Source organism: Bombus pascuorum, chromosome 7 (genome assembly GCF_905332965.1).
Source record: "Bombus pascuorum chromosome 7, iyBomPasc1.1, whole genome shotgun sequence".
Taxonomy (NCBI): domain Eukaryota; kingdom Metazoa; phylum Arthropoda; class Insecta; order Hymenoptera; family Apidae; genus Bombus; species Bombus pascuorum.
The window spans coordinates 8632066-8650436 of record NC_083494.1 but is presented as its reverse complement, the minus strand read 5'-3'; the positions used below and the strand labels follow the sequence as shown (position 1 = coordinate 8650436).

The window sequence follows — 18371 nt, the reverse complement described above, 5'->3', positions numbered from 1 at the left end:
TCTAATATATGATATTCTATCCGATTATACGCGCGATGTAATCCCGCGTGTCAAGCGGCGTGATTAAGTGCGGAATATTCGGCGTTGACCCGGCGCGCGATTTTAATTCATCTTTCGGGGCCACGTGCTTCCCAAATTCCCCTTCCCCATTCGAAAGTCAACGCATTATACCGTGTCAACGATGACAATTGTACGATCGTTAGCTTTTTACGGCCCAATTCTGACGCTTCATACCCTGCACGTCCTAAACAAATAAAATCAGTAACCAACGAGTAAATATATGTAAAGCCGCGGTAGCCATTTAACGCGAAACACCATTCGGTAACACGTGCACACTGCATTAGTATATCGAGATTAAATATTTGTCTAGAAACAGAAACGTTCGATGGGAAAAATCTATAAATTTTGAAATTTCGTTGCTCTTTGTGTATCGCGAAGCGGCTTAGTCAGTGACGAATAGATTGCAGATATTTGTACATATTTATGCAATTTATGGAAAGCTGAAAAGTTACAGAATACATATAATATGTAACAAATGTATAAGATAGCCCAAGTACATGATATAATATTTAGTACGTGAAAGGAATATTTATTCTTTTATATAATATTCCATTATATAATATTTACAATATTTATAAAAGATATTTATGGAAATACAGTGTAAAAAATAATACCATGTAAAAATTTGATAGAACGTTAAATCATTATTTGATAATACTAGTTGCAAGTCGAGTGGTTAGCACGTGCGGATACCCGACGTCACCGCGGTGCGTTAATATCGAAAGCATGACCGAGGGTGAACCATAAACGAAGAACAGGGTCGAATAGCCGTAATACAAAGTCGGTTTTTAATTAAATAACGAATGATCGAGTACACTGGACCGAATTTGTCGCCTCGATATTATTCATTTACTTTTATCATCCGAAAAGAAAAGCTAAGAAGATAAAAGAACTCTAATTGCGATCGCAATAAAAATTATCTTGCATTTCTCAGGACACGCGGTTCGAGAAGAAGCCAGTAAACAACATCGTTAATTTTCTAGAAGCTGTTATCTCGCGCAATTGCTCGTTTTTTCGCAACGTCCCGCGAGTGTGCTCGACCTCCAGGAAAAACCATCCAGATAATTTTCCTTCTTTTTACTCCGCGTAAGATTGTGAAAATATTTAGTGCGTCGTTTTTCCACTGTGATGTATGATAAAGGGAACGACGAGTTTTCATGTCCAGACAATAACGTGATCGCGTCGGAGGCGGAGCAGCGTGAAAGTATCCGCGGGGCACCCCGCCCATTAAACACGAACCTGTCGTGGAAAGAGGTAACGAATCCCCGTAGAATCGTCGTTCTTTTCACGTAAATCTTCCCCGTGGAAAGAAGAATCCAACGGAGAAACATAAATTCGTGGTTGGTTTACTTTTATCTAATTATTCCCTCGTAACTCAACGCTTAACGAGCTGCAGCCTCTTCGAAAGGATTCTCGATTCAATCGACGCGTTGTCTACCTTCCTTTCATACGTAAAAATCTTCGTCTATATTTCCGATTATTTTTCCACGTTAGCGGACAAATTCGTATAAAGCGGCATCGTTTGTAAAATGTCAAATAACCGATGCTTTGTTACGGAAACGATTTACTCTCTGGACACGATACTCATCCGTAGAAACACCCGGGGATCACTGACCCGTTCCCTGAATAAAAATCGTTTATTCTACCTGACACTGGCGATTTATTAGCATTTGCAAGGCGATCTCGAAAACATCCATTCTTATTTTCTTTGCAATCTCATTTTTACCAACTGTTACACAAATCCGTTTACACCGAACATTAAAATATTACTTCTTTAATACTCGCATAGCGGGAAAAATAAACTCTGGTTTACAAGTAATAGAAATTTTATAGATTTACGGTACGTATTCGGAGATTTGACAATTGAAAAGTACTCTTTCATATATCTTTTGATTAAGCGGTGATTCTTTAATTACGACAATAGAAGCGAATGATTTTTATGATTTTTTGTTTAAACTAAATACAGAATTTTTTGGGATATAAATATAGTCTTGAAGGACAAACGTAATTCATTTTTATTTTTTCTTCTCGCCTTCAGTTTAGTAACCTTCTAATCTGCCGTGTTTAATAATTTTTGAAACTAGCGTGCGCGATAACCGAAAAACTAATTGATTGATCTATTTACGACAAAATTCTTTCAATTTATTATAAACCGCTGCGAGAATAGAACTGCAAACTTTTACTCGACTATTTACTCATCATACTTTTTTAAACAACTTATCTGCCGACGAGAGTAAATCTTTTCTCCTAAACGCTAGAACTTTCCAATTTTCCATGTTTTTCTTTCAAAGATAGGTTCAATCTCGGCGTAAACTATCTAACTTTGAGCAAATTCGTGAACTTTTCTGATGACTGTGGCACACGCTGTATTGCGCTCCAACAATGGTTATATTGTCAAACATAATCGCAAGACTCGTATAACGTACAATAAACAAGAAAAAGAAATGAAACAGAAAAATTACATTTGCACCTCAAGATTATTTATTTACATCCCAAAAAGCTCTACTCCCATATAACCACTAGCTAGTTGACAAAAAATTCATTAGAATCGCAAGCTTTTATTGTTGTTTCTAATTTCTCCGATTCAAATGTTATACGTTAGTCGTCACGGCTAGTACGATGCGTCGGTAGCACTAGCGTTAATATTCGACGCTATCCAATATTTGACACCATCAACAACAGAAGAAACAAGTAAACCGGCAAAATCACCGATAGCGGGCCTCGTTCGAGCCGGAAACGGTACGTAGTCCGGAACAGATATCGCGTAATTAATCACAGACGCATACGACGCACGGCAGCATCCTTAAATAATCCGGCAGCGGGTCGGTCGAGGGGAGGATCGAAGATCGGTCGGGATCAGATGCAAATCAGATTCATTAGCGTTAAGCCGGAGGAACGGGGACGAAAGGCGGAGTCGAGCGTGGAGACCCTGCGACGTAAACACCGCCAGCACTGCGTCAACCTCTGCCCCAACTTCGCCGAGGGTTGTTATTGCGCGGTTACGCCAACTCTGCCCCCCCCCGTGACATTTGTCTCCTTTGTGAATACGTACGTACACCCTCTCGAGATTTTTCTCTTGGCGTCCTCCTTTCAAACGACCACCAATATCAACCAGGGCGTGTGTTAAATTTCGAATCGACGATATTTTGTCCAAACTAAGGTATTTAAATAAATCTTCCTAGAGATAAATCCCTCTAGCAATTTCTCTTTGCATCTATTATCAAAAGACGATAAGCATCGAATAGTCAGTGCGTTATATCCTAAATCGAATTTTATAGTTTCGAAGTTCGAAACTTCTTTCTATCAAACAACCATGAATACCTAACACAGCGTACGTTAAATTTTGAATCTAATTTTATGAAATTTTTTATCGCGACTACTGTTTGAAATATCGTATTAAAGTAAGAAGAAATGTTAATTTTGATGAAGTTTTTAACTCAGTAAGGAAAAGTTTATATCGGTTTACTATTTTCCATTTAAGAAGGGATATAGTATTGTAATGAATTTAATAGGTCAATAGAAGAAGTCGCAGAGGAAGGATCATCACGCTTGAAGAATGATCGAAACCGATTATTACCGCGGGGAGAATACAAACATCGCAGTGTGTGGGGCTCACGTTCGACGGTTTGCCTGGGGAAACGACCACGGAGCTATACTCCCGGGATTACAGGGATTACCAAAAGACTATATCACTTTCGATCATCCTACGCTGACGCCCAAATGTATTTCACGCCAAGTTATCCTTTAATCGCTTTGCCTTTAGGAGATCGTTATCATACTTGTGTTAATCAGTCCAGAATCTAAAAATTCTTTCAATTTCCGATCTATCAAGTATTCTACGTTCGGAAACCTAATTAATATTGCTAGGAAACCATGCAAAGTAAACAATTTTCCCTGAAACAGTAATAAATTCAAGACGAAGCTATAAACAAAAGACACGACAAAGACGCCAAAGGATACAAGGAAAAAGATGAATAATCTCTAATTTCCGGCGTGACAATAGAAGACGCGAGCTGGTGACAGAGTGGCCAACTTTTTCCCCTAGCGAACGATCGCGTCAATTATGCGAAACCGGGCGTAATGAAAGCGGCTCCCTGGAAACCAGTCGAAAACAAACTCTGAAAGGATCTTGGCAACCCCTAATCAAGTCCCGTTTAATAAAACGCCCGGCCCCCTTCCCACCCCCTCACGACTCCATCCACCGTGGCACAGTGTCGTCCCTTCGTGGCTAATCTGACTTTGATTAAAGTTTTAGCGACACCTAAAAGCGTGCCGCCCGATAGAAACCGGCGTTGGTACACACGCGTCCCCTACGCGGGAAGCTTGGCTAGGAGGCTAGCCAGTCGCTCGTGTAAGTCGATTTTTATTACGTTCCGGCGCATACATTACCAGGCATCGGTAGAGACACGCGGTAATGGGCTTATCGACGCCACGGGATTACGGTAATAAAGCTACGGAGACGCGAAACCGCGCGACAAGTCGCAGCGCCGCGCCGCGTCCAAGACGCAGTCTGGACCATGAGTTCACGAAAGAGCTTATGAAACGTTTTTCGAACCATAGAAATACATACAGTTACTCACGAAAGTATATGAATACTGATCACACAAAAATTGTATGTATAATATCGCGTATATTATATGAAACATTTATGAAACTTCATTAACGTCGTATCGAGACACAACTGAAAATGTGATTACATTTTACATGCGTTTACAGAATAAAATATAGAAGTTAGAAGGCAGCTTACAAGACATAAAATTAGAAAGAAATTAGTGTACGGCTTGAATAATGGTCTGAAACATAATTAATGGAAAAAATAGTCTCATTGAATATTGGAACTTATTAATATAATGGATAACTGACTGAATGGTTAACTAATTTTGTAATCTCTACGAAATATGCGTATAGTTGTAAAATTGAATTACTTCATAAAAGTATGCATGTTAAGTGTTCCAATAGTTATGTTCGTGAATCATTGTATATTGATCAATGTTCTGTTTGAACTCTTATTAATTACAAAACTATGTGTTTGTTTAAATGGATTATTATCATACGTTAACCATAAATATATATTTTATCTTGTGACTTAATTTAGATGTATATTCATATATGTATAGGTATGCACATAGCGTTAACTAGAGCTGAAAATATATTTTTATACATATAACGTTTATGATAGAGTGGTCAAAGTTTTATATTTTGAAACTTTCGTTGGAAATGGTTTGAAGATTTATTACTTAGCAGGTATAACAGAGTGCACCACTTCTTATAAGTATGTATACGTTAGTTTGTAATGACAATATGTAACTGTTACTAATATATATGAATTAATGAAATATACATTATAATGCAGATATATTTATATATAATAGAATATATGTATATAGAATGAATATAAGTAATGCATAGAAATCGTACATTACCAATTGACAAAGAAAAGAGACGTTCGTATAACCTTGCTCTTCCTTTTTGCTTCGTCTTCTTGTTATTGGAAACCGTAGATATACATTACAATGAACGAATACCGAGTTCTATTACGAAATTTTCGTTCTTCACCACGTTTCGCAAATAATCACACTACATAACAATCATTATTCTAACAAGAGTCCTGTTTTGCGGCCAAGTTTCAGGACAAAAATACACAAAAGCCCCGCTCCCCTGCGACTTAAATCCAAAAAATAAAAATAAACACAAAAACCGTAAAACCACGACACATAATATAACATGGTTACGTCGTACCGACGCGTATCGGTACTTTTGCCTAACACACTATACTCAAATTCATTGTTTATTGTGAATCTCAAAAATGTACAAAAAAAAAAACAAATCTTGGCAAAATAAACGATTTAAAAAAAAAATCATTATTCTAACAAATTCAGCTACAATTTACAAAACGTAATAATTGCGCGCGATTTATGAACACTCAAAAACGATGCAATTCACTACGCCATCGTATAAGTAATATCCTCTAGTGATAACACAAGAAACTAAATTTGCTGTTTTGCCTGGTGAATTTAATTTTGTGAAACGTTATCTGGCGGAATACGACATTAGGTATGAACTCCATCTATCGACGTATTTTGATATTAAAGTGCATAAGCCAGTAAATTAGATAACTTCTTACTATCGACTTGGCAATCCCCAAAATGTGGAACATGAAACAGCATTGAATATCAGGTCTATATTATATCTCGTCTGTGTTTTGCTTCTTACATATCTACGGCGTCTTCGTAAGTTAATTACGAATATTGACATTTCGAAGCCAATATTCTTGACTATTCAAACTTAAATAATATAATTTTATTTATAATCACTTCGTGTTGCTTGTATAATAAGTATAAGATTGAGATGTAATGTTAGGTAAATTTAAAATATATATTTGTCTACATGGTATTTTAATGTTATTTACACAAACTTGTATTAAGCAGTAAACAACTTTATGACATAAACATTGTAGGGTTTCTCCAATATCACAATACTCAAGTGAAATATCAGTAAAATAAATAGTGTAAATTGTTTTAACAACGATATAATTAAACATGTCAACTTTGGAAGATAAGATTTTAGGCGAAAAGTTGCACTATTATTGTAGTAGCTCCAGCGAAGACGAAGAAAATGATTCTGGAGACTCTGACAAAGAGACAGAAGATGAAAAATATTCACAAATCATTACGGATTCCATAGAACCATCGTTTTCAGAATGGGATGGCACTTCCAGCAATACAGGTCCCAAGGGTGTCATAAAAGTAAAATTGTGATTGCGATATTTAATGAAAATTTAGAACTGTAATGTATATTTCAATATGTTTTAATCGTATTTTAAGGATTGGCAACGATACAAACAACTGCAAGCAGAAAAAAGAGACGAACAAGAAAAAGAAAGACTTCAATTAATAAAGAAACTGAGTCTAACATGTCGTAGCTCTTTAGATGAAGAAAAAGAGAAAATTATGCAAACTGATCCTGATCTCGCTGAATTACTAACTGATGAATTTCTTCTACAATATCAGAAACAAAGGATGAAAGAGATGCTTGCAAGAACTGAGAAACTTTGTTTTCGTAGAGTAATTAATTTGGAAACAGCTGATCAATTTTTAGAAGCAATTGACAATGAAGACAAATCAGTGACAATTGTTGTTCATATTTATGAACCTAATGTTCCTGGCTGTGAGGCTATGAATGGTTGTTTAATATCCGTTGCAGAGAACTATCCCTTTGTGAAATTCTGTAAAATTTTAGGTTTGTACTTGGAACATTTATTTGCTTTTACATCACCAAAATTATGATATATAATATTACTTTTGTTACAGGTTCAGTAGCTGGACTCAGTAAACATTTTAAGAAAGAAGGAGTTCCAGCTTTGTTAGTTTATAAAGCTGCTCAAGTTATAGGAAATTTTGTTCATGTAACAGATTATTTAGGAGTAGATTTTTATGCCTCTGATGTTGAAGCCTTTTTAATTGAACATGGAATGCTTACTGATAAAAATTGTGTACCTCTTATCACTTCACATGATGAACATGCCTTATCAGACAGTGAATAAATGAAACAAACTTTTTCATGAATATGTTCTGAATATGTTCTTCCTAATATAATTTAATAAATTTAACAGTTCTTGTCTATTTACTCCTAGGTAAAACAACTTAAAGAGTTGTAATAAATATTACTTAAATGTAATAGGAATGAAAATGTCTGAAAATACCTTTTATGGGTAGAAATAAATTTATATATATATTATGTGATATCAGAAAGTGCATATAAACAGTATATATATTTATATTCATTTTTATACAAGATATAAATTTATATAGAAATACATTCAAAATTGATTTTCTTTTGGACAAATAACTTAAAGTTTTTCTAATATTTGTTTTTTTTTCTCGATAGCTTTGCAAAAATGTAGATAAGTTTTTAAGATTTCATTATATTCTGTGTTTTGTAACTTCTCATATTGTTTTTTCAAGTTCTCCTTCTCTTTGATTTCATTCAGTATTGCAAATAATTTCTTATCTATGGCTACATTTAATGTTCTGAATGCGTCAATCGTTATTGGAGTCTCCTTATACATTTTTATAATACATGACAACTTTGTAATCTTTGCTTGCACTTCTGCAACTTGCGCTTGCAATAATATGTGTTCTGTTTTTTCCAAATAAAGTTTACTTACATCTTTGTATTTTAAGGTATTCCATTTATTCATCAAAGCCTTACATTTCATAATATCTGCTTCATATTGAGCACATAATTCTTCAATTTTATCTTTCCATTGGAATATTTGTATTTCATGAGGCTCAAACATTTTTTTACGCATATTGCCATCAATTGATCTTAGAGATTCCTTCAGGTTTCCTCCTAATTGTTCATATCTGAAATATAACATAACATTTTTAGATTTACTCTTTTAAATGTAATAAATTTTAAACAATGATAAACCTCAATATAAATTCATGTATCTTCTCTCGTAGCAGTGTTTCCACATAATATTTAATGTCTAGTATTTCTTCATAACTAAGATCATATTTTGGCAAATCTGTGATTCCCAAAATACATAACTCCTCTTGTATATTTTTTGATGTAGATGGCAAATGCATATATTTATTAAGCTCATGAATTGAAAGTAATCCTTTTAGTTTGAAAACAACATCATCAGACAATGTCCCTTTTACATTCATTGATGCCTCTTTTATACATTCTAAAATTATTTTGCTTTTTACATATTCTCCTATGCTATCTTCGCATGAAGCAAGACATTTTATAGTTTTTTCTAAATGGTTAGATTCTTGATTTGTAGTATTTCTGCTTGTATTGTAACTCAAACTACATTGTTGTTCAAATAAGTTTTGCAATGAATCTATTCTACCAAATATTCGACTACAATTCAAACGAGAAATTCGGGAAATATCTAAAAATAAATGAAATTTATTCTGCTATATTATGAATCTCTTTCCTATTATAGATTTATATTATACTCAATTTTAAAGATTTTAATTAGACAATTTACATACCAGAGATCTGACTTAAATCGCCAGAACTATTCATATTGTCAACTTCTTATAACTCTTAACTAACTACTACGATTGTTTTGGAAAGTCTTTCAAATTCAAACGGTTGAAAAAATGATCAAACTAGTAGAGAAGAATGTGTGCTCATACTTTTGTAAATTCCCTACATCATAACTATATTTAAATAATTTTCGTGCGGTGTTAAAATAAATAAAATTAAAAATTAAATATTTATTTTATTTATTAGAACTAAGTAATTATGCTTCAGTACAACTATAACATTTAAAAAATATGACAAATAATATTCATTTATGTATAGATCTTTTTATATAGATCTATACAGAAAGGTTGCATGTAACGTGTCCATGTTGTATCTACGTTAGTAGTTAGTACGTTTATAGCCATAGAGGACGTTTCACCATTTGTATGAATCGTTGTTTTAACCTAAAAAATGGCGGCCAACATTAATGGAGTATTTAATGAAAATTTACAAAATGCAATACTTCAAAGTAAAGTGCTTATTGTGGGTGCTGGTGGAATTGGATGTGAGATATTAAAAAATCTAGTTATGACAGGGTTTGTCAATATTGATATTGTAAGTATGCTAATATTTATTAAAACATGTAGTAACTTTCTAACCTACGCATTTTTCCCTCCTTTACTGTTATTCATTCTTCGCCAAACTTTGAAACCGGCATTTATATTGTTGCAATGTACCATATTGATACTATGATTTTACAAAGAAAGTTATTGAAATCATTATTGTTAAAATAGTAAAAAGATTATTTTTTAACATCTAATCAACGTATAATTTTATTTTCAGATTGATTTAGATACAATTGATGTTAGCAACTTAAATAGACAATTTTTATTCCAAAAGAAACACGTGGGAAAATCAAAAGCTGATGTTGCGAGGGAAACAGCACTAACGTTTAATCCTGATGCAAAAATAGTTCATTACCATGACAGTATTACAAGGTAAGTATTTTTATATTATTAAAGTAATATTATATTTTATAATTAATTATGTATTTTTACATTCACAGTTCTGATTATGGAGTATCATTCTTTAAAAAGTTTACATTAGTTATGAATGCACTTGATAACAGAGCAGCTAGGAATCATGTAAATAGAATGTGTTTAGCAGCAGATGTACCATTAATTGAATCTGGTACAGCTGGTTACGAGGGTCAAGTAGAACTTATAAAAAAAGGATTGAGTCAGTGTTATGAATGCACACCAAAAGCTACACAAAAAACTTTCCCTGGTTGTACAATACGTAATACACCTAGTGAGCCAATTCATTGCATAGTATGGGCAAAACATTTATTCAAGTAAGTCTTTAAATTGATATTTCTTTTAAAAGAAACATATAAAACAATATAAGAAAGTACTCTTACATTTTATATAGCCAGTTATTTGGTGAAGAAGATCCTGACCAAGATGTTTCTCCAGATACTGCTGATCCAGAAGCAGCAGGTAATAGTAATATTTAAACTTATTATAAATTGTTTAAGTAATATGTACATATAGAAATTGTGTTACAGATTCTGCAGGCCAAGGTGCTTTAAATTCAGAATCAAATGAAAAAGGAAATGTTGATAGAATATCAACTAAAGTATGGGCACAATCATGTAATTATGATTCAGAGAAATTATTTACAAAATTATTTCATGATGATATAAAATATTTACTAAGTATGGATAATTTATGGAAGAAAAGAAGACCACCTACTCCTTTAAGTTGGAAAGAATTACCAGATGGAGGTCTGTAAAATAATTGCTTTCAGTTCCTGTTTGACTAAAAATTTGTGTATTTTATTAAAATCTTTTATGATATAGTACCAGGATGCAGTAAAGAAGTTAATGAACCTGGCTTAAAAGATCAACAACGTTGGAGTATTTCCAAATGCGGAGCAGTGTTTGCTGAATCAGTCAAAAATTTAAGCAGTAATTTGAAAAATTTGCAAGAAAAATCACCAAATAACCATTTGATTTGGGATAAAGATGACCAAAGTTCAATGGATTTTGTTGCTGCATGTGCCAATATAAGAGCTTACATTTTTGGTATACCTCAGAAGACGAGGTTTGATATAAAATGTAGGAAAATAATTATTAGTTACTATAGTATGAAAAAGTTATAAATCTTTCTAATTTCATTAATATTCTACAGCAATGGCAGGAAATATAATTCCTGCAATCGCAACTACAAACGCAATAGTTGCTGGTTTAGTTGTTCTCCATGCATTCCGAATTCTCGAGAATAATTTAAAAGCATGTAAATCTGTATATTTACGTTCGAAAATGAATCATCGAAATCAATTATTAGTACCAGAAAAAAATGTTAATCCACCAAATCCAAAATGTTATGTTTGTGCACCTACACCACAGGCCGTATTAGCAATCGACACGTCAAAAACGACAATCAAGGAACTTGATGAAGTAGTATTAAAAAATAGGTTAAACATGATTGCTCCAGATGTTATAATAGATGGTACTGGTACTGTTGTTATTAGCAGTGAAGAAGGGGAAACTGAAGACAATAATAATAAATTCCTAGAGGAATTAGGAATTAAAGATGGTACCATTCTTAAAATCGATGATTTCCAACAAAATTATTCATTAACTGTAACAATAGTTTATAGAGAACGACCAAATTTAAAAGGTGATAGTCCTGATTTCGTAATTTTGGCCAAAGAACAGGATCTTAAACCTAAAGAAGCTAATGATTTAGTGAAACCGTCTACTTCAAATGGCCAGGTAAGTAAAATAATATATGCACATGTTAATGCTTAGAACTTTAAAAAAATATATATATATAAACTAAAAATTTTACTCAGGTGGAGACATCTGATGATAATGTAATGTTAGTTGAAACTGAGGCGGTTTCATCGGATATGGCAAAGAAACGTAAAACTGCAACTCCCGAAGAAAATGTATCTTCAAAGAAACGGAAATTGGAAGTTAATGATGTGGATGATGATATTTCTATTATTGAAAGTGATATAAATAATGATACTGATAAAGCAAAATCAAACTTTAAAATACATAAGAATTCAGAAGATGATGATTGTTTAATTGTACATGATGATAACATGCAAATAGCTGCAACTTCGCAGTGAGTAAGTGAAATACATTGATATACCTCATAAAAAGTTGACAAATTACGTTTTTTTTTGCAATCAATACACTAATCGATTAAATTTATACAGAAACGTATGTTTGTACAAAAAGTGTGCATACATATCAATTCCAGTAGTTGTTTTATGTGATTTATTTTGCAATCTAAATTTTCATGTAATTTTATTAATATAATTCACAAATAAAAATACAATCATTAGTAAATAAGTTCATAGTACATATGATGATGATAAAGTACTGGAACAAGTGACATATGTATAATAGTAACTTTACTGAAATTATTTTTGAATATATATTTTAATTTTTACAGATATTTATAAAAATACATAGTGCTATGTTTGTAGTATCTAATTTCATGGATTGTAGTTATGGAATGCATTTTTATACAAACAAATAATAAATACATTTTTCTTACTACAAAATATTTTTCTATTGAATTATGGTTTCTTTTCAACGAATCTTTTCTTTGCACAATTTATATATTGATTAATATTGTAATTGTACATTTCAAAATCAATTTTATATTTTTCGTACAATTTTAAAACTGTATCTTGTGTCAAATTTGCAAAATATTTGCATGTAATGTCAAAGTTTGTGTGTCCACCCTGCGTTTCCCCTAACATAGGAAAATATGCCTTATTTTTATCCAGACCAAATTTAGAGAACACATAATTAATTTGTCCATATGTATAATCATCTAACTTTAGGACATAATTATATCGTACGTCGCATACAGCACAGTGCGAATAGTATTGAGTCCAATGAACATCATCTTTTTCAGATGTTTGTAAAAGCCACTCCAAAAATTCTCTAAAAGTTGGTACTATCTTTAACCTTCACAAAAAAATAAATATGTGTTAAAAATCTATTAACAATTGAATAAAGATATTTTTATAAAATAATCATTATACCTTTTATCAGATGTAAATACTTTTTCTTGAAAATTACCAGTTGTTGTATTCGAATGAAACAATTGGGGCCTTGTAAAACGGAATATCTTTTCTGTATAAATCCAAGCTTGTGCAGTATGTTTTGAATTATCTGCTATTCGATCTCTAAAAGCAAAAGGACAATGTTATTTAATAATTTAAATATACACGAAATACTGAAAATTATTACCTATATGATGACACAAGCCTTTGAAAAGGATCTCGTACGACAAGAAGTTTAAATATTTTTGTATCATTTGATAAAAGCTGCAATTCTGTTAATGTTCGTGGTGATAAAATGTCTACATCTCTATAAATAATTTACAAGTTAAAGTAATTGAAGAAATTATTTATATATTAAATAATAAATAAAAATTATAAGTACTTATAATAGCTTCGCGTGGGTGGACGATTTTTCATATCTGCAAATAATTTTGTAAAACTTGTTGAAGCTACTTTGCGAATCCAACAGTACATTGATTTATGTTCAGCATTATATAAAAAATGCCTTTTTATTAAAGGAGTTTTTAAATTATATTTCATACATACATTCGAAATTTGTTGCAGAATAATTGCACATTCCTATTTAAAAAACAAAATAGTGGTCGTATACACACATATATATTTTATATACTACATTCAACTAATATAAACGTCTAATTGCTTACCTGTAAATTTATTAATTCTCCTTTCATTTCATCACTAAATTGATTGGTTTCTAAATTGATTGGTTTTATTACCTGATTGAGATTTTTTATTTTATTAACTGATTGAGAAACTACAGAACATTCTTGCTTTGTTTGATTATACTTTACTAAAAACAACGAAACTGGATATTGTGTTAAGTAAATACCCTGTTTTATTTTTAATAAAAAAAAGCAAACTGCAATGTATAGAATAACACATAGCATGCATTTTATAAATTGTATTTGAAGTGACATAATTAAAACTGAATAGATTATTGTGACAGTCAACTGCCAACATTAAAACATCCGTCCATGAATTGCCTGTGGAAGTGGAATAAAAGATAAAACTTATCTCTTAGTTCCATTATTCCTACATAATATGGTGAAGAAAAGATCGAACGTGATGTTGTTGAAAAGGTGAAAAAGAGACAAAATCAATTAATTTTTTTTTAAATCTTTACTACGAAATAACGTCAAAAACATACTATATAAATCAGTTTATATTCATAATGTTAGGCTGTTTCTGTAATTGATAGTGATAATTACATGCAGTTTATGAGTGATACATATTGCTAATTATGACCAAAATATTTTTTTCTGCTATTGATTATCTTCATAAATTTTTGTTTGTGAAAAGATTGTAGTTCATATTAAGTAGTTTATTCGTTTTAATCATTTTGGAGTGCTAGAAAAGTAAATTTTTATCGGCGGCAGTGATCTATATTAAAATGATACAATTAGATTATAGAAATTCGCATATTAGATAATGTAAAAGCAGTTATTTATCATGATTTAGTTGATTCACAATTCAATATCTTTATTTGTAAAAAAGCTCAAATATATCAACATATGTAAAAATTACAAATATATATATATATATATATATATATATTTAAATTGAATATAATGAAAAGATTAGAAAATAAGTAGTAAAAATTAGAAAGTAAGTTAAGTGGACTATTAATCAAAAAACTTATGTTTCATTGATACTAAATGCATATAATATAAGAGCTGGTAAATTGTGAATCAGTTTTACAGCTTTTTTATTATATATTATGTAAAAGAAAAAATTGGTTAAATTATTTTTACAATTTCGCATTATTTCATCTAAAATGATATTTCAATTCTGTTAAAAACGAAGTATTACTCGCATATGTAAATATGTTTATGTATACAATTAAAGCTTTAAATTACTTCTTTCTGAATTATCAGTACGAATAATCGCATGATAATTAAACATTTACTATTGCCATGATTATAAGTGTCATAGTACCTTAAAAACCCTTACTATATGTGCATGAATGAAGAAATGACAGAATAGGTGAATGAAGATAATATTCAAAATTTCTTATCTACGGTCCCTATATCTATGATGATGATCACGAGAGGATCGATGATCACTGTGTCGACTATGTCGACTTGCCGTTCTCCACAAGAATTCGTCTACACTCCTTTCGTAACTACGTTTTTCAAGTGCGGATGCCGCTGCACTGTAATCAGGTGGTAATGGTAAACCATCGTAATACCTAGGTGGTGGCGGCGGCGGAGGTAAAGAATCATATGGATGAGGTGCAGCATAAGGAGGTAGAGGAGGCAACTGATGTTGCATAGTACGCATATAATCTGCAACATATGCTTCAGCTGCAGCAGCTACACCCAATCCTGTGCTACCATATCCCCTATAAAATTCATTTCTATCAAAAATAACATATTAAATTTACGACATATGTCAAAACACGTACATACTTGGAATAAGGAGAATCGCTTCGATTAAACCAAGTAGCATACCGATGATGATGATGATCTCTTGATCCTCTATGTTCAGTACCAACTAAATGGGATCCTCTAGCTAATGAAGCTAAGCGAGATCGTGAAGTTAAGAAAAGTCGACGTCCTCTGCCTCCCCTTGAGCGTAAAAATCTAGGGCTGCTATTAACAGGTCTGTTATCTCGATATGAACGAGATTTCATAATATGTTTTGCTGCTTCCTTAGATTTTCTCAAAATAGGGGTCATTTCAATTCCTAAAAGATTTATTATAAGTTATAACAATTGTATTCTTTTTCTCACAGAAAAATATTGTATATTTTCATGTACCTTCATCTTCTGGAAATAATCGACATAATTCTTCTGCAACTCTTGGTTCGATTTCCTGGCCGTCACGTCCAATTTTCACCTGTTTACCATCATTCCATGGATTATATAAATGTAGTGTTGCTGTAAATGGTAATTCTTTTCTACATATCCAATCAACTTTAAAAACACCACCCAAAGCTTTTGCAGACAACCCAGGTGGTAGTACCTAAAATTTATATAAACTTCCTTCCTAATAACATGTAACACAATTTTCAAAGATATATATATTTTTTAAATTAAATATACAAACCCAAGAAATTGGTGCTCCATCTCTTCTAGATTCTGTACTTAGTCTTGCAAACCCAGCAAACTTCCCTGATTCTTTCACAGAAAAAACAAGCAGAACATTTCTGGACTCTCTATAAGCTTGATTTAAATTGGCTTCATTTTGGGGTAATGTACTCCATACTCCTTTAGCCTTTGATAGTGTGACATTTTCAGCATTATTTGATTTGATGATGAAAAATCTGATAAAAAAAACTTTAAGACATGTTCTTGGCATTTTTATATTATTATACTTATCTAAATATTTATAAGTAATTTCAGATAGTACTAGTTCATAATTATAATTCACACATTAGTTTTGTAAAAAGAAATATATATAAAAAGGATTTGTATTTTAAAAAATATCCAACCTTGCATCTCTAAACAAGTAATTTAATTTTGTTGCATAATCATAGCTCTTAGTAACTCCTTTGCTCTCCTTAGATCTTGCACGTTTTGTTTCAGGGCTAGAAGATTTAGAATCTCTGGATCTAGCGCGCTTACCCCTATTTTTCCGATTACGTTTATTATCTCCACGTGAAGATTTTGTTGAAACAGAGCTTATGCTTGGTTGACTAGAATCAGAATTTGAACTACTAGATGAAACTTCACTACGTGTATCATAAGTTTCATCTGCAGCAATTTTTAATTCATCTACTATGTCATTTTCCCCGCAGCTCAGATTTAAGTTGTCTCCATCTGTATTATTGTCCATATTTTCACTTTTTATTTGATCACTTTCACTATTGCTCAAAAGTATGTTGTCACTTGTCCCGTCATCCAGGCTTTGTATTTCTGGATTTTTCGGGTTTTCTTGTATGAAGAGAGAGCCAATGCAGTTCTGGTGCCTTTAAACCTTTTCTGAAACGCAAATATAAAAAAGGGCTTACTAGATGGATATCCAGTATGCAATAATACTTGTCCAAGAACAATATCATATTTGAATGGATCTTGTAGATTTTATAACAATTACGTAGTAGGAAATAATGTAGTAACATTTTTAGTATATGAGAAGAAAAGTTCAGAAGATTGCACATGAAATCCGATTTAAGTCACTGTGGTAAAAGATTAAAAAGTCCATTTGTCAAAATGTTTAATATTAAAATTGTCCTTATGCAGTTTAATTAAAATATTTATAAGTCTTATAGAAGTTTTCAATATATATCTACTATTACTGCAAGACTTCAAACATTTCTTGCTTCAAGTAGATATAGATTATATCTAATACCGCTAAAGTTTTTGTTTTGCTAGAAACAATGTTCAGCAAAGGAAAAGCTCCTTTTTCTTAATAATTCATGAGCATTTAAGTCCATGTATAAGTTAAAAATAAACATGCTTTAAATGTTGCAGAGATTTTCTTTCTTTAATTTAACAGAGTGTAGTGACACAATTCTTGTTGCTCTACGGAACACAAATATCTCTTTTAAACTTTATATACAAAAGTTTATCGTAAGGTAGATAGTCTTGCTAAAATGTACTTTTTTAGCCTATTTAATATGAGAAGGCGAGGAGTCTTCGAGTTTTTCTGTATTTCAGATAATAACACATCATACTCGTTTGACGTCTCTATGCAGTCTTTTTTAAAACGCGAAGGCTATGCCTAGGAAAGTTCGTCGTGAATATTATTCTTAATAGCAACGTCAGCACCACAAAACATACTCAAAACCATCTTTTTCATCATTGATTTCATTAAAAAAGTTCGTTTTACAAACGTAAGTCCTTGATGTTATAAACCTTTACGCAGCTCGTACACACTTACGTGCACACTCGTTCTTCACTTAACACACTTCGCACCTCACGCAAGAATGCTCAATGACTACCATGTGTTTAACAACTATTTCTATTATTTCTCTGCACGAAATACACAGGAGACTTCCACAAGGAATTGGGGCTTTTCTCCAAGAAAACACAATAGCTGATTATCTCCTCGCGCATGCATAAACCATGGCGTCCATTATATGACGTGTTCATTACGATCGATAGGAAGAATTATAGGTGAAAATCCAAGCCGAAAATTTATTATGGATTTTAGGAAATTTTATTTTATTATTTCTATTTTATTTTGAAAATTATTTACAAACTTACATATTTTCTATAGAAAAAACTATCTTTTTTAAATATAGAAAATAATAGAATCTTGTCCAACGATAAAGTT

General features: G+C 31.9%; 5 protein-coding genes and 1 long non-coding RNA gene across 8 annotated transcripts in view; 2 read left to right on the top strand and 4 right to left on the bottom strand.

The window, feature by feature from the left end:
* LOC132909216 (uncharacterized) overlaps positions 1-5680 on the bottom strand; it is a 149534-nt gene extending 143854 nt beyond the window's left edge. Inside the window, exon 1 of the long non-coding RNA XR_009658506.1 lies at positions 5484-5680. This is a non-coding gene — a long non-coding RNA (uncharacterized LOC132909216). The remainder of the gene's footprint in view (positions 1-5483) is intronic.
* A 469-nt stretch (positions 5681-6149) lies between these two features.
* On the top strand, positions 6150-7625 carry LOC132909201 (phosducin-like protein). Of its 2 annotated transcripts, none has more exons than XM_060963882.1 (4): positions 6150-6290; positions 6518-6806; positions 6885-7299; positions 7371-7625. In XM_060963882.1, the coding sequence occupies exons 2-4, from the start codon at positions 6600-6602 to the stop codon at positions 7601-7603; spliced, it is 855 nt and encodes a 284-aa protein (XP_060819865.1). In that variant the 5' UTR covers positions 6150-6290; positions 6518-6599; the 3' UTR covers positions 7604-7625. The 2 variants fall into 2 exon arrangements, with proteins under 2 accessions (XP_060819865.1, XP_060819863.1); XM_060963880.1 differs by having other exon boundaries at positions 6188-6420.
* Positions 7626-7814: 189 nt separating this feature from the next.
* LOC132909200 (uncharacterized) lies at positions 7815-9390 on the bottom strand. The gene is made up of 3 exons (XM_060963879.1): positions 9066-9390; positions 8494-8962; positions 7815-8426 (listed from the first exon to the last, which is right to left on the bottom strand). The coding sequence occupies exons 1-3, from the start codon at positions 9097-9099 to the stop codon at positions 7910-7912; spliced, it is 1020 nt and encodes a 339-aa protein (XP_060819862.1). The 5' UTR covers positions 9100-9390; the 3' UTR covers positions 7815-7909.
* A 54-nt stretch (positions 9391-9444) lies between these two features.
* Positions 9445-12216, top strand: LOC132909183 (SUMO-activating enzyme subunit 2). The gene is made up of 8 exons (XM_060963848.1): positions 9445-9657; positions 9886-10040; positions 10109-10396; positions 10474-10541; positions 10610-10828; positions 10904-11161; positions 11235-11821; positions 11902-12216. Exons 1-8 carry the CDS (start codon positions 9514-9516, stop codon positions 12181-12183), a joined length of 2001 nt encoding a protein of 666 aa, XP_060819831.1. The 5' UTR covers positions 9445-9513; the 3' UTR covers positions 12184-12216.
* A 264-nt stretch (positions 12217-12480) lies between these two features.
* Positions 12481-14128, bottom strand: LOC132909197 (carbohydrate sulfotransferase 11-like). Its single transcript, XM_060963874.1, has 5 exons — positions 13800-14128; positions 13517-13713; positions 13322-13441; positions 13114-13257; positions 12481-13036 (listed from the first exon to the last, which is right to left on the bottom strand). The coding sequence occupies exons 1-5, from the start codon at positions 14070-14072 to the stop codon at positions 12640-12642; spliced, it is 1131 nt and encodes a 376-aa protein (XP_060819857.1). The 5' UTR covers positions 14073-14128; the 3' UTR covers positions 12481-12639.
* Positions 14129-14255: 127 nt separating this feature from the next.
* Positions 14256-18206, bottom strand: LOC132909191 (YTH domain-containing protein 1). Of its 2 annotated transcripts, none has more exons than XM_060963865.1 (6): positions 17695-18206; positions 16588-17077; positions 16203-16419; positions 15914-16118; positions 15564-15840; positions 14256-15496 (listed from the first exon to the last, which is right to left on the bottom strand). In XM_060963865.1, exons 2-6 carry the CDS (start codon positions 16929-16931, stop codon positions 15166-15168), a joined length of 1374 nt encoding a protein of 457 aa, XP_060819848.1. In that variant the 5' UTR covers positions 16932-17077; positions 17695-18206; the 3' UTR covers positions 14256-15165. The 2 variants fall into 2 exon arrangements, with proteins under 2 accessions (XP_060819848.1, XP_060819849.1); XM_060963866.1 differs by having other exon boundaries at positions 17976-18206.
* Positions 18207-18371: the final 165 nt, after the last annotated feature.